Source organism: Branchiostoma floridae, chromosome 4 (assembly GCF_000003815.2).
Source record: "Branchiostoma floridae strain S238N-H82 chromosome 4, Bfl_VNyyK, whole genome shotgun sequence".
NCBI lineage: Eukaryota > Metazoa > Chordata > Leptocardii > Amphioxiformes > Branchiostomatidae > Branchiostoma > Branchiostoma floridae.
This window is the reverse complement of record NC_049982.1, coordinates 12,030,707-12,045,011: the sequence shown is the minus strand read 5'-3', so window position 1 is coordinate 12,045,011 and position 14,305 is coordinate 12,030,707. Positions and strand designations below refer to the sequence as shown.

At 43.0% G+C, this 14,305-nt stretch overlaps 1 protein-coding gene and 1 long non-coding RNA gene across 2 annotated transcripts; both read right to left on the bottom strand.

The window, feature by feature from the left end:
- Nucleotides 1–3,430: 3,430 nt before the first annotated feature.
- Nucleotides 3,431–7,501, bottom strand: LOC118413885. The gene is made up of 3 exons (XM_035817487.1): nucleotides 5,874–7,501; nucleotides 5,127–5,349; nucleotides 3,431–4,843 (listed from the first exon to the last, which is right to left on the bottom strand). The coding sequence occupies exons 1-3, from the start codon at nucleotides 6,323–6,325 to the stop codon at nucleotides 4,409–4,411; spliced, it is 1,110 nt and encodes a 369-aa protein (XP_035673380.1). The 5' UTR covers nucleotides 6,326–7,501; the 3' UTR covers nucleotides 3,431–4,408.
- Nucleotides 7,502–8,897: 1,396 nt separating this feature from the next.
- On the bottom strand, nucleotides 8,898–14,305 carry LOC118413886. The gene is made up of 3 exons (XR_004830894.1): nucleotides 13,880–14,305; nucleotides 11,980–12,051; nucleotides 8,898–10,820 (listed from the first exon to the last, which is right to left on the bottom strand). It is a non-coding gene; the product is annotated as an uncharacterized LOC118413886 (long non-coding RNA).

Below are 14,305 nucleotides of genomic sequence, written 5' to 3'. Positions count from 1 at the left end.
CAGTGTTTATAAGGCTGACAAAGTTGTCAAAGCAACAATGATACCCATAACAAACTAATGGCAGAATCTGGTATGACTTGTCTTGCCTTGTCTGATGTAACAAAGTGTGAATGTATACATAAATGTTGATAAAACAAAATTCGATATTGACTGAGGTATATCTCCACAGTAATTCTGGATTTTATATTTCAACGTTCAAACATCAAGCTAATGTTTGAAGGAAATGTATCTTTGTAGAAATTGTAGTGACTGAGCTGTATTCTCTCCAATGTCTCTATGCGAACAAAATTGTGTCTTATCTCAATCGATGACACAACCTTTCGGCAGTGCCCGATAATTTGCCCCACGTCTCCACACAGTCCTTTATAATCGTCTCTCCCTACCAGTTTACCAAACAGTGATTACAACGCCTTTGTCACGGGGCTGGGAGTCAATAGTCTGCGTTACGCGGTGTTACGTCTCCTCTGTACGGGTGACTAGTTCCTACACACAGTGACGAGTTTTAAGATGGCTTAACCACACCTTCCGTATAAACGAGGAGGTTACCAAAATACCTGTCCACAGTACCCTCCTATTTAATGAAATTCTAGCTTATCTAAACATCATTAAACCTATACATATATAATTTTTGATGTGACCCAACAAAACTGAATTTTCACGTGGCCACCGCGTGATAGTAAGCAGGTCAGTTGTATTGAGTAACGGCGCTGGTATTCAGAAGAATGGGCCACTGTCACCCCGCAGACAAAAGAATAAGATACAGTATCTTCACGTAGAGACCTCTTAAGGTGGGGAAAGATTATATCTCTTTAACTGTAAAGTCGTATGGCTCGGCGTAGGGGCGGGGTTTGTGGCAAGTTCATTCTCAGTCATAAAGAATTCTTATGTTACTCAAGAGTTGTACTGTAAGTTAGACTTATAATGTATACGCGACGAGTATGTCTGAAACTGCTAGTTTATTTCCTTGTGAAGCAATGAAGAAACACACGCACGCACAAGCACAAGCACATACACACACACCACATACACACGCGCGCGCGCGCTCACACACGCCGATACACACAAACGTGCACACACTGACACACACCACATACACATACACGCACGCGCACGCACTCAAACAAGCACACACACACAAACGTGCACAGACTGACACACAAACAAACACACACACACACATACACACCTGTTTCAGAGCGTACGTTCATAGTCACCCTCTAACGCTAACTTGTTGCGTCACACTTTGGTTGACCTTCCAGAACGACCCAGGGTGTAAGGGAGTAAACAGACTTGAAGTTCAATAACCTATCAGTAACGTCCCATGAAAGCAGCGGAACAACACGAGTCCTGCTGTTGTCCTGTGCGGATGACCCAAATCCATCCATTGTGAAGCCTTTTGTTCGCGGAAACACTGAACTTGAAACAGAATAGCATGTTTTGAACATACTTGATATACACAAGACATATAAAACTGAAGTGACTGTACATGTAAATGACGTAATGTTATCCAAAATTTTAGACGGGGAACGTTTTTAAAAACGTTGAGAAAAGTTTGTTAAACAGGTGTGCATGATGGAAAGAATAGGAACTTTATTTGAGAAGAGTATCCAGCTATAACATACCATAACATGCAGGTACAGTCATATTCAGCGCTGAAATCGTGAATCATTTTATATCGCGGTTTAAGAGGTAGAACATGGAATATTTTACTACTTTGTCCAAAAGCATATATATTGCCATCGTCTTTAAAACAACATCCTATGCAAGAAGCATAAGCGCCATCTGGCGAGTTACGCAAGGACAGTAAGCTTTGAAGTCGTGTTGGGTCCTGCACTAACGTCGTCACGTGACTGCTCTGCATACCGACTTACAACAAATCTACACAAATGTAACTTAAGGTGCACTCTCACTAGCTGCACTTGCGTCAAGCTTGTGTCACTACGGGGTTCGTTCACTGCGTCACTGTTTTGTTATTTTCTTCGATTTTTTAAATAATTTCGAGATTTCGTAGTAAGTAAAAGGATGACTTAGAAGACGACAAAATACACAAAAGGTAAAAAATAAAATTCGTTTTTTATCTCTGAAATTCGTTGAGTATCTTTCGAACCCCGCAGTGACGCAAGCTTGACACAAGTGCAGTGAGAGTGCACCTTTACACGTAAGCTTTAACACCTTCTGAAAGAGAAATACATTTTTAAGGAAGGGGTACGTACGCGCAGACCCCTTCCCCTGCCACACGTGGATGCCCAAGATTTGTCAAGTACATTGTATCTAGATTTAAACATACTAGGGTGCAACAGTTGTGGTAAGAATCAAACTTTTCTATTCTTTGTAATTTTTCTTTCTGTCATTCGTTCGTTCTTTTGCCCTTCTTCCTTCCATTTCTCAATTTGTCTCCCATCAGTCTGTTTCCTTTGCACCGAAACTTACTCTTAGCTTTGAGGTGAGAGCACATAGACTATGATTTCTTCGGATAAAACTTTCGGAAACGTTAAGTGTGATCGTATATTTTAAATATATCCAAAAATAGAAGGTAGTCTTTTTGCAAGTGCTTAATTATAACAGCCACAACGACAAATTCGTCTCTGTGCGTAATGTTTTATTTGAATAAAGCAACAAGAAGGTTATCTTCCATGTCTCCCAAGAGATAAATTTCAAATGGAGACGTACTTCTACAGTACTGTATTACTTTGTTGTCTTCACGAGAAGAAAATTATTACTGTTAGCAAAATGGGGGCATTGGTCTGGGAGGAAATCATGATTGCCAAGGTCAGTGTTCGCCAAGTGCAACACCAGACGGCCGAGAAACTTAGTTACTTAGCAACAGGTATTAGCCGTTATGGGGCAACTACACTTCAATGACTGCCAGTCAGAACAGAAGTGTCATGATTTACCGTTTTTGAAACACAAGTCTCTGAGCCGTCTTGTGGCCTTTTGAAGTGGTTTGAATGCGTTACGGCATGTACCTTGAAAACGGAGAGAGAAAGAAACTTAAACGTGACACCGCGACCCTTTCACCAAAGCAAACAGAACATAATAGCACCCGTCCTTCGGGACACAAAACGTTGCCTACACCCTGCTCCTGCTCGCATTGTTACCCTGTATATCCAACCCTTGCAGTGTTCTATTCAAACTGAACGCAATGAACCACTCCTGCTGATTCATTCAGCCAAAACATACTATACGACTGGATAAAAGCACCTGTTTTCCCATCCATGAAAACATGCATCCGAAAGTAGTATTACACAAAACGTTCTGACAAGAAGTCCCACACAGACACCATGTGTCGGGAAACGTTCTTTCGTTGAAGACAGGATATTAGCTCTCACGTGGTGCATCTAAATCCAGATTTAACTACAGCTTAACCGTCCAGAAATAGAATATTTTGTTTTGATTGGTAAGAGGCATTATTTACGTAACACTGCACCGGTTAAATTGCCACAAAAATATCGTTTATTTGCACAGTAATCACGGTTGATTGCAGTTGTTGTGAAACCTTGAGCAGTTGTTTTTAAAGGCAGTATAATTAAGGTTACACCAGAGGTGACACACAACTGTTGACGACCGCGATTTGCTCCCATGCCGACACGATCATTTTCCCATTTGTCTCCCGTAATGGCGACATGGAGAAGCGAACTTTGAAACGAATGGCCGTATTAGCTAGATTTATATGGCTCACAACAGAATGACATTCAGGAATCGATTTTCCTGGACCAAATTTATACAGAAATGTACAAAAGAACATAAATCCAAACAAAACAACAGAAACGACATAATTACAAAACCTTATCTGAGAAATGAAATCATGAAACAACATAAAAGGCATATTTCGATGTGAACATAAAATCATTAGTGTTAAATATCAATAAATACTTAGTATGATTAGACGTTTGAGTACAATTCAACGGAAATATAAAGATTTTCTTGTGCTTGTGATACTTGAAAACAAGTATGTCGCATGCATTAATCAAGACCAATGGCATGTACTATCACCAAACAACAATGGCGGATTAACCTAATAATACACGGTTATCTCAAACAAATATTGTTAAGCACGGCCTCGCAGCAGTACTGTCTTAATGGGCACAGCAGAACATACTCGTTTGTCATAGTGCTTTGATCCTGGACCACAGAAGCTGTTTCTGTCCATTTCAGCTGAATAAAAAAAGTAGCATGAACTCTTATGAGATCATTTGTGACACCCCCCAATGCACACTGAACCCTGTGACCAGAAAGTATTTGTTGTGTTTGAAAACATTTTCTTCAAATTGTTAAGACTATTCATCTTCGGTTGCCTGACATCTTCCTGGTCAGTCACAGATGTACTTACTGATGGAAAGATTTGCTGTAAGCTACATACAACTAGTGGTAGAGCTTCCTTCACCCCGTCATGATATAAAACCGACCATCATACACTGATCTTCTCAGACGAACTGGACGACAAACTTCTTCTGACTTTTGCGTCTATGTTTTGTTGTTCGTTCACGTCCTCAAGCCATTTTACAATCTGGTCTGTCTTCTTGTGGTCACAGTAGTTGACGTGCCCTGCATAGGAGTCTATAGCACTGAAATGATCCACGGTGAGAGAAGAAGTCCTTAGCTTAGGCGTAGACGGAGCTCCGAGTTTATGAGTGTCTATAAAGGTACGGCACAGCGCTTCAGCTGGGGAAGCTACGATTTTCGCCTTTTCGTTGTCCGCTGTGGACGGCTTTGCTTCCACGTTGTTCTTTGTGGTGACCATGACTTTAAAGACCGGCGTGACAGTGGAGTTGTTCTCGGGACTGACTTCGCTCACGCCCCGCGAGGATCCACTGCCTTTCCGCGTCGGTACCCTGAATGTGACCTACGATAAAAAGGGACAGGAACTTTGAGAAGAGTATTCAGCTATCGACCATAACATACAGAGACTGCTGTATTTGACGCTGGAATCATGATTCTTTTTGTATCGTACTTAAAGTTGTGCAGAACGTGGAATATGTATCTACTTTGGCCCAAAGTACATATGTATATATATTGCCATGGTCTTTAATTGCAACCTACGGATATCTTACAGCAGACATAGTCAACAATATACCAGCTGATTCAATGTCTGTACAATAAAATGTCTAACTGATAAGGACATGTACCTCTTTTTCTCTGGGTAAAGTGATCTGAAAGTGAACCCGCTTCTCCGCAGACTTGTCCACGTTTGTGGTCACCGGTCTCTGGCCCTGTCCGCCTGGCTTCAAGATGGTGGATTTTCTTCCAGAATCTGGCGTCAGGGACTCCGTCATCTTCTCCGGAAACATGATTTCCGCCGTGCTGGGTTTGATGGGGATCATCCTTCCATGGTCCTCGCTATATGACCGTCTGTTAACCAATACATAGGTAAATGTAGTGCCCATAGCCATGGTTTTTAGATTTCAGTATCGAGAGTAATTTCAGTTTTGTGACGTTCTGTGGAGAACATCCAGCAGGCCAATGCTGGTGGCCAATGCCTATTCTAAGGAAATTTTGAGAAAATTTGACATAGAAAAACCTTCGATAATCGTATTACTAGTAGAATTATTTCAGTTTCATAAACAGCCAGGATACAGCTGTAATATTCTCCGAATACGCGGCCAGAAATAAGAATCATGATATATCTTGAGTATCCGTCAATCATGTGCAAATAAAGATCACGTGGTACAAATACTACCAAACCATATCTTCTGCTGGAGAGAAGTTTTTCGTATCAAACTTCTGAATTCTCTAAACCTCATAAAACTTTCATCGACACATTCACAGTTCAAATATTTTTCAACTAACGCAAACTAGATTTGTAACCCAATTCTGTTTATATACATGTAACGTTACATGAAATACAACCAGAAACATAAAGAAGACATTGTTACCTCGGAGACGCCTGTTCTTTAGTGGGCGGGGGTAGCATGGGTATGGAACGAGACCTTTGGTTCCTTGAAGGAGTTCTTAGCCTTTCGTTAATGACGGGTAGTTTCTGACTACTTTCTTCCCGAGTCCACAGGTTTGCCATGGCCGGCATGGGGAGGGTGGAGCTGCCTAGGAGGAGAGTTGAGGGTGAGAGTTGGTGAAGAGTACCCGGCGTGCGCCGAGGTAAAGACATGGTGGTCAAACTTTGTTCTAAACCCTTCATGGCAGGACGGAAGGACGGCAGCCTGTCCCGTGGCCTGTCCTCGGAGCGGGAGCGGCCGTGCTTGACACCGTGGTGGGTACGATTGCAAACCCCACGGGCGATGAGGTCGACCACCGAGTCCCTGACAGACGAACGGACGTTCGGACGTTTCTGCACGGCTAGACCTGCGTCAGCACCGGCGTGCAACACCATGAAGTAGTGGTACAGTTCCGTCGATTTTCAAAAACTTTGTCCTCGTTTCCTTGGTAAATGTCGGACGTGTCTAAGAGGTATCGACTTTTGTATCGGAACCTATTTGATAAACGCTACCGAGATGTAGTTAGTGCTGCCACCGTAGCAACGAAATAAAGCATTCCCGGGTCACCAAGACAGGAAAAAATCTCTCAATTGTTTGACAGCACGAGTGATGACAAGTACCTGTTGTGTGGTCCTTTGTGTCCTGTACAGCACTCTTGGCACAGCTTTGTCGAAACAATACGATAAGCTATCTAATAAAACTTGGCCAGGTGATCCAATTTACGTCTAAGTTCGTTTAAACCTCAAAATCCCACATTCGTTACGTACCAGTCAGCCTGGCAAAGTTTTATTCCCGTCGCTGGGAGACGATATCCCTGTTGTAAAAATACGGTGGTCCCGCTCTGGGTGTAAGTCTTCCTGCAGTGTCCTTAGTCCGTGTATAGCGACAACCTAAATGTAGTCCAAGGTCTGACCCAGATGGACCTTGACGCCAGTTCCTTAGCTAAAGTGGTGATTTGCGGGACGAATTCGTCTCCTCGTCTTAAGTTTGGGACCACTGGCCTTATTCGAAACTACACTTTCCAACACGTGAATCGACCCTGCCTCGCTGACGCATGTACGCGGTTAAGTCTTTAATCCGGCCTCGTATCAAGATCCCGATATCAGAACGTACACTGTTAACTACCGATGATCCACGTTCATCCTCGGTGTCGACGTCAGACGGCATCTAAAGCGCGCGGTCAATGTGAAGGTCCGTGCACAGTGTTGACCTCTGCGTCTCCGTTTGATGCCTTAACAACACCTGTTCAGGTGATATCCACACCTGGTCTACCGAAACACACTTTCTCCGTCTCCACCTCTCTCCAATCCTCCCATTGCTCCGCACCAGTTAGCGTCTAGCGGACCCCAAGTTGCAATTGGTACGAACAAGGACATATAATGTCCTTGGTAAGGAACAACACGTCCGGTATCCAGGTAGCAGCGGTAAGGATGGTTTTCCCGTGGCGCCCGCCCACTCCACCGCTACCACAAACTGCCCTGAAACACACACCCGTCACACTACCCGTGCTTTACACAGCAAATCAACCGGACGACAATCCGAGAACACGGTTTCTAACCAGCCCTGCTTTATAGCTGGACAAAGGAGCTCTTGTAACTATGGCGACTCCCAGCGCGGTGGGCCCAGGTTAGCTGCAGGGTTATCAGTCAAACAATGTTGCCCACAGAACTATCGGCTGAGCCTCACTGTGCTAAGCGCTGATTTATATGGTGACAAATGACCCAAGCAGTTGCCACAATTGGGCAAAGAAGATTGAGCTGGATCTGACGTTACCTGACGGATCTCTGTTTCATTCGTGTTCACAGTACATCTTGTATGAAGGGTTCGTGCTCACGGTGCAGTTCTCATAAAGGTGCCGCCATAACAAGTAAAGAAATCTTAATGACATTTGGTGATGGCTATCAACGTGCAGTGGTAGGTTGATAAGCCATTCCGGACACGCAAAGCAGTTGGCTGTAAGGTTCTCAGAGGATTAAAGTTATTGGGCGGATACAATATATGTTTTGTTGAGCTTCAGGATGTCTTACAGGAACATTACCTACTACTCGTAATCTGCCAGCAGTACAACCAATGTCGCTTTTAAGGATTGTGGTTAAAACCACAATCCTTCACGCACATTCACATTTGTGGTGCAATAGTGGCAAGCTACGTTAACATTGCCTGAGCTAGTCGCTGAGGGACCTAACGATAAAGCCACCAAAGACGTACAAATATCGAATGGCTTTTGAAAAGGAAGAAAAACTTCAACTATTCCGAAAGAAAGTAACGTTCGTAAGAAACGTGCTAAAGTTACAGTAAAGTGTTCGAGTTACTCCCAAAAGCCAGTGCACGGTTAGAAGTCCACGACCGGTCACACACAACCAGACGGCATTTGTAACTTGTTTACGTTAGGTGTTTATTCAATTACAGGTTTAAAGTGTCGTTCTTTGTCCCAGGCTATCATGTGTCCTGTGAAAGTATGTGTGGAATATGGCTTTTGTGCTACCGTCCAAGGTGGGGAGGGAAGGTGAGAAGTTAGCTACCAGGGGGCGCGGTCACAGGGCGGGCGGCTAGAAGTGTGATTTTTAATCTCCAAGCAGATAGGTAGCACAAGATAGTCTGCAGGAGGAGTGAAGCTGGCCTAGGAGCAGTAGCCATGCACACTCCTAGGCCGGCTTCACTCATCTGGCTGCTTTTGATGCTGCCGTAGGATCCGTATGGAGATTATGCGATTTATGCTGGTTACACTTCCGAGTCGGGGCACACACAAATTAACACACAAATTATACTCATGACTGATATTTGAACGTGTGTGTGTTTTATTGTCTTTTGAATTATACTTTTCGTCAAGAATACCCACACACTGTCCGACAGAGCGCCGGTTTGGAGATGTGAGCCTGTCAGTAGTCACGCTAGTGGGGATTTAGATGGCAAAAGGTTCTATATACAAGATGTATGATCAAAGAACTCACACTTCATGCAAGTACATTTACTGATCAATGGCGCATGTCACCTGCAAACATGAATGCATTGAAAAGTCAATTTTATTGCCATCTTTATCTTGTTAACATGCGATAATAAGTATGATCGCTAGATGCCGCATCTACGTACTACATGTCTGCCACCGGGTCTGTACAGTATATAGAAGTCGCAGCGTCTAAACACTACATATAGCAAAGGTAAGCACCCAGAGTAAATAAATACATGTATGGCATAATGTCAAGTAATTCATATGTAATGATTGTTACTTATTTGTATACGTAACCTATACAATTTGGACGGAGTTTGATAAGGACTCAAACTATAGTATCTTAGCTCTAGTCATACGGTACCTATCCTAACAAATACAAGTCATACACATATTGGCAGTCATCTCGACTTGAGACCGGATAGACTCGACTTAATAATAAGCAAGAACTAAAGCGGCAACGTCATTGATTAACTATGCATAGTACCTATGTTCACAATTTTTTGTAGTACCATTATGTTCCATTTTCTCGGCTGTCCTCGAGCAACTCCTTCTGCATTTTATTTCAAGGTTAGTCTTTTACTATCACTATCACTAGATGGTCGTTTTAGAGTTTGCGCAAAAAATTAGACAACACAACACAACACAACGCAGTTCAGCGCAACGCCCTTCCCCCAGACGATACATGATGCTGATGCACTCATTCCAAGAATACAATCATGTGTTAAGATACTCAAATTAACCATACGGCTGTCTGACAGGTGTACTCATCCAAGAAACACCCATGGCCACCAAGCTCTTGAACATAGCAATAATGTACCAAACCCTGACCTGCAGACGTCCCCCGGCCTATCAAAACATCTGGCGGATGGCGGCTGCAGGTGGCGGATTAAGACTAAAACCTTGAGTAAACTTGTGTGGACAACTTTCCAATAGAAAACACTTGACTTGAAATTGCCTACCCAGATCTATAACATACCAATCGCCCCAAGAAATATACTAGCCATGCACAACAATACATACTGAACGTTTTGTATAGACCTGACTTTGATTTTGTGTTCACGAAGGGCGAATAGTAACGTTATATACACTCAAATAGATTAAAACAATCTGTATAAGGTGAAGGGCGCTGTTCAAGTGAAGACGGTGTTTATCCGTTAATCCCCCAGATAAATATACTGGAAATAATGAGATTTTGTGACATTGAGCTCGTGCTGGCTGCCACGTACCACAGCATTCCAATGTCGGTGTTAGAGCACCTTAAGTATGAGAGGCATGGAATAAGGAAGGTGGCGATTTTGTATCTCAGATTCTATCTTCCTGCTCATCAATATCTGCCTACAACCTTGGCTCGGCATGCTACTGCACACATTACTGTACACAACAACGGATTCTGATCTCACAGACAATACATTGTTTTCAGACCAATAACCTATAACCTACTAGTACACAGCGTGCTGGTAATACTGGCAATAGACAGACTTTTTCAAGCCGTTTATGAGTGTCTGTAACTGTTGAGTCCATAGTAACTGCACATACTTGTAGTAGGCAGATGCCCAGTAGAGTAGGCAATACGACATCAATGTAAAGTATAAAACAATATACAACAGCATACGGAAGAACATGCGGAAGGTTATAATTAGGACCTGGTCACATTTGTAGTATGATTGCCGTACGATCACAAGCTGAGGGCATTCTTGGGTACATGTCATGTGTGGCACAAACTTTAACCGTAGTGTTTTATTACAGAAAATGCTGAGCTAGATCATTAATGAGCATGTTGTCGGTGGTTAGTTCTATCACATTCTGCTCGAAAATCCTACGACATGAATATCAAACGCAACTCTTCATTTTATATAACCATCGCCACAGCCCAGTCAAGCACGGCCCAGCATCATGACTTTTTTCTCTCTTCACGTTGATAGCTGGAGACAAATGTGTTTCTAGAAAAAAATTAAACAACATTGAGTTTGTTAGATAACCGAGTGTTATCTAAACTAGTTAACTGAAGGGACCACTCAAAAGATCAATAAATAAATAAATAGATGAATAGATAAACAATAATGATTGCGTCATGGTGGTATAGACAGACATTGGGAAAGATAACAGTGTTGAGGGGCTCATAGGCCCGTTGAACACACGCGTTTTTAAGTCGACTTTGGAATCGACTCCACAGACTCCACAGAAACACACACATACAGAGACACACTCAAAACAATATCTCTATTTTTCATGGCAAAAAGGTTCTCACTCTTTGTTCGTTCTGTTCGACAACTTTTTAAGTTGACGCCGCGTGTAATTAGTATGATATCATGGTGAAATTACACAGTTTAGATGGATTGATGGATGGTTCGCGGATTAAGTCGGATTTCTCCAGGGCAAACCGGATACCTGATCTCCCCTGACCCACTTGTTACTATGTCCAGGGGATCAGACAAGTAGTCTACTAGGGGAGTAGATAAGCACAGGACATTTTGCTTCTCTGTGACGGGCTTAAAAGGATAGTTAGACTTCACTTTCTTTTAAAACTTTCCAATCTATCGTATTTCACAGGTAAACAGGTGTCTTTAGAACGTGCACGTACTGAAGAGGTCCTATTGTCCAGTGGCGGTAAATATCAAAGAGGTTGCTGAACGTAACAGGTGTTCGGACGTACTTTACCACAGCGTTACGTACATTTTATCTCTTTTTGTAATGGAAGTTCGGAACATCGCCTTGGAGACCAGGTGGCTCAATTGTCCGTCATATCTGCCTGCTAAGGGCCATAGGGCACGTAGCTATGGTAACGGAGACAAATGTTGTAAATATTTGTCAATTTACGTCATCAAATTTTCGACAAATGTTCTGCATTATCTCTTGTCAACCTTGTTTTCGCGTTTTTCAGCCTTGTAGTTGGATTTTCATTCTTCTGGTCTGTCTGTATTCCTTGGCGAACTTTCATGACCAGGTCGTATTTTGAGACCCGTTCATGGCAACTTGTTCAAGTGTATGTAGGTATATGAAATCATCATTGCCTAAAGAATGTATTGCGCTGTAGTTTCATAACAGAACTTCTCAACACCTAGTAATAGACTCTATTAGGCGGAAATACAGTTAGCTTACCATTCCCCACAGGATGTTAGGTGAGCATGGTGGGTGGTGTGTGTCCCTGCATTTGCTGCCCCCCTGACAAACCTGCCGGACACATAGAGACCATTATCCAGGTGTTACATCAAATATTTTTTTCAAAAACCCCTCCCCCACGAGCAACTTAGTCCATTTATCAAATGTATAAGTACGTATTTTCTATTCCCCATTACTAGAAGCCCCTTTTCCATTAGACGGTGATCACTGAGCGACGGTACCGTGACCGAAATCAGAATTTAGGTTGTGAATTTGTGCTTGGAATATGATGTCAGGTGTAATTCAAAAGACAGCAAATCGCACATATCGTAAAGAATTGTTCGTTATGTACGATTGTCGTTGACCAATCTACAAATAGCTCAGTGGTCGCAGGGTCCCGTGTGAAGGGAGAGTTGATAGTTCATAGTCACGCCCTGTGTCGGGATAGGTGTCGTCCGTGCTGTTTACGTTGTTAGGTAGGATGTGGGAAACTATTGATAATATCTCGTTTCCTCGGTTTTTCCCATGTTTCTATATCGCTGCTATTTTGCGGACATTCCTTCGCACTTTGATCTCACGACGCAAAATACAGGTTTAAGGCCGTCGTCATGGCGATGCAATTGATATACACGGAAAGTCAGAACATGTATGAGTAGATACTCAACGTCTTTACCAGACAACTTCTCTTGCTTCTTCCTTGAACGCTACGGACAAGATTCAACTATCCGTCATCACTTTGAGAAAAATCTCAACAGTGCAACCAGCAATATGTACTTTCTCCTCACAAGTTTCCGCAATGCTATCCGGTACGTTGTACAGGTAAGAGAGTGATTTCTTCTTGCCGTTTATCTTACAGACCGATACATAGTCAAGACAGACTGATGTTATCAGATAATTGAAAAACTTCGGGACTTACACGGCCTACTATGGAATTCCTACCGAGTCATCATTAGACATATGTAGTTTAGAAAACAACTAATCACAGACACAGGAGATATCAAGAAAAGTCGACGTAAGCGTATAATGGTATTCTTCTGTTAAGTGGCTTGCTTTAAACTTTTAAAATTGTAAAGATCATACGGAGCTCACAAGACTGGGTTATGGTTTAAGCCCGTCTCCTTATGAGAAAAGTAGGTATTTTGCGCTATTTCTTTGATGTGATTGTGATTTGAACATTAGCAGGTACAAGTGTACGCTTGGCTGAATGAGTTAACGAATTTCACATTTTCGGACATTTCACAAACTATAAACTGTCGATGATACAGTATTTCCACAGACTGTGAGTCTGACAGTGGTCACGAATTGCTTGCGTTCACACAGAGATCAGAGACAAGATAAGGCGACGGATTTGCCATTTCTCCTGTGAAAAATACGTAAGTTATTGCGTACATCCGGCGAAGCCCACCATTTCATTGCTGTAGAAGAGTTTAAACGCTGAGGTAGGTTGCGTTTTCTACTTATAAATCACCCTCTTCTGTGATGCCCCATCCAAACGTCACGCAGAAGTGCAACGTTACACTATAGCCGCCACTTCACGCCTGTCAGTCGTGTGTCGTCTGAACTCACATGTCACCGCATAAATTTCCCTACTTGGCATGTACTCTTACTTTCGTCCCAATGGAGAGCTGTTGTTTTTTTCAAAATGTCGTAGATAAATGCGTACTTCTGCGTACCATCAGCATTGTTGTACAATAATCTATTACTCGTACTTGATTTGCAACAAAAAAAGAAAATTTAATGCAATGTTTCAAGATCCACCTCCGTGCTTCAGTTTGCCGTGGCAAGGCAATGAACAATCAACATGAAGAAAATGCCACAAAATGCCACGGAATTCTGTACAAATCTTACAATGACTCAGAACTCGGCAGAGATGGAGTATTAGAAGATTTAAAATATCTACCTGGTAAATACAGATGTACACCCAAACGATGAACAGTCTCCGAGGCTGGATCACCGCGTGGGACGTTCCTCTGTGCGGTCCCCTCGGACCACCTGTTTGCGCACCTCTGTGACTGAAGCGGCGCGGATGCCCGGGCCCGGGCCCTCAACCTTCCAAGAACCAATCGCTTCACACGGCACAAGCTCAAAATTACAGAAAACAAAAGTCAGTAATGTAGACACTGAACGTTCACTGCAGGGATGTTGAATTGTAGAGGATTCTACGTTCTGTAGCGCGCCGTGACGACCTGTCGGCCCCGGCCGTACCTGGGGGAGCGGCACGGGAACAGGTGTGCGCGGTCGTCCCGCGTCACAAACCCGTCCGTCTCCGCCTCCCGCAAGTCGTTATCTGATGTCCAAATTGTCACAAGGGGCACGTAGATAAAGC

Excerpts from the sequence above, each read along its gene's own strand:
- LOC118413885 (XM_035817487.1), bottom strand. The coding sequence starts at position 6,325 with ATGGTGTTGCACGCCGGTGCTGACGCAGGTCTAGCCGTGCAGAAACGT. Across the intron at positions 5,350-5,873 it reads AAAGAACAGGCGTCTCCGAG|ACGGTCATATAGCGAGGACC; the intron begins GTAACAATGTCT and ends ATTGGTTAACAG. Across the intron at positions 4,844-5,126 it reads CTTTACCCAGAGAAAAAGAG|GTCACATTCAGGGTACCGAC; the intron begins GTACATGTCCTT and ends TTTTTATCGTAG.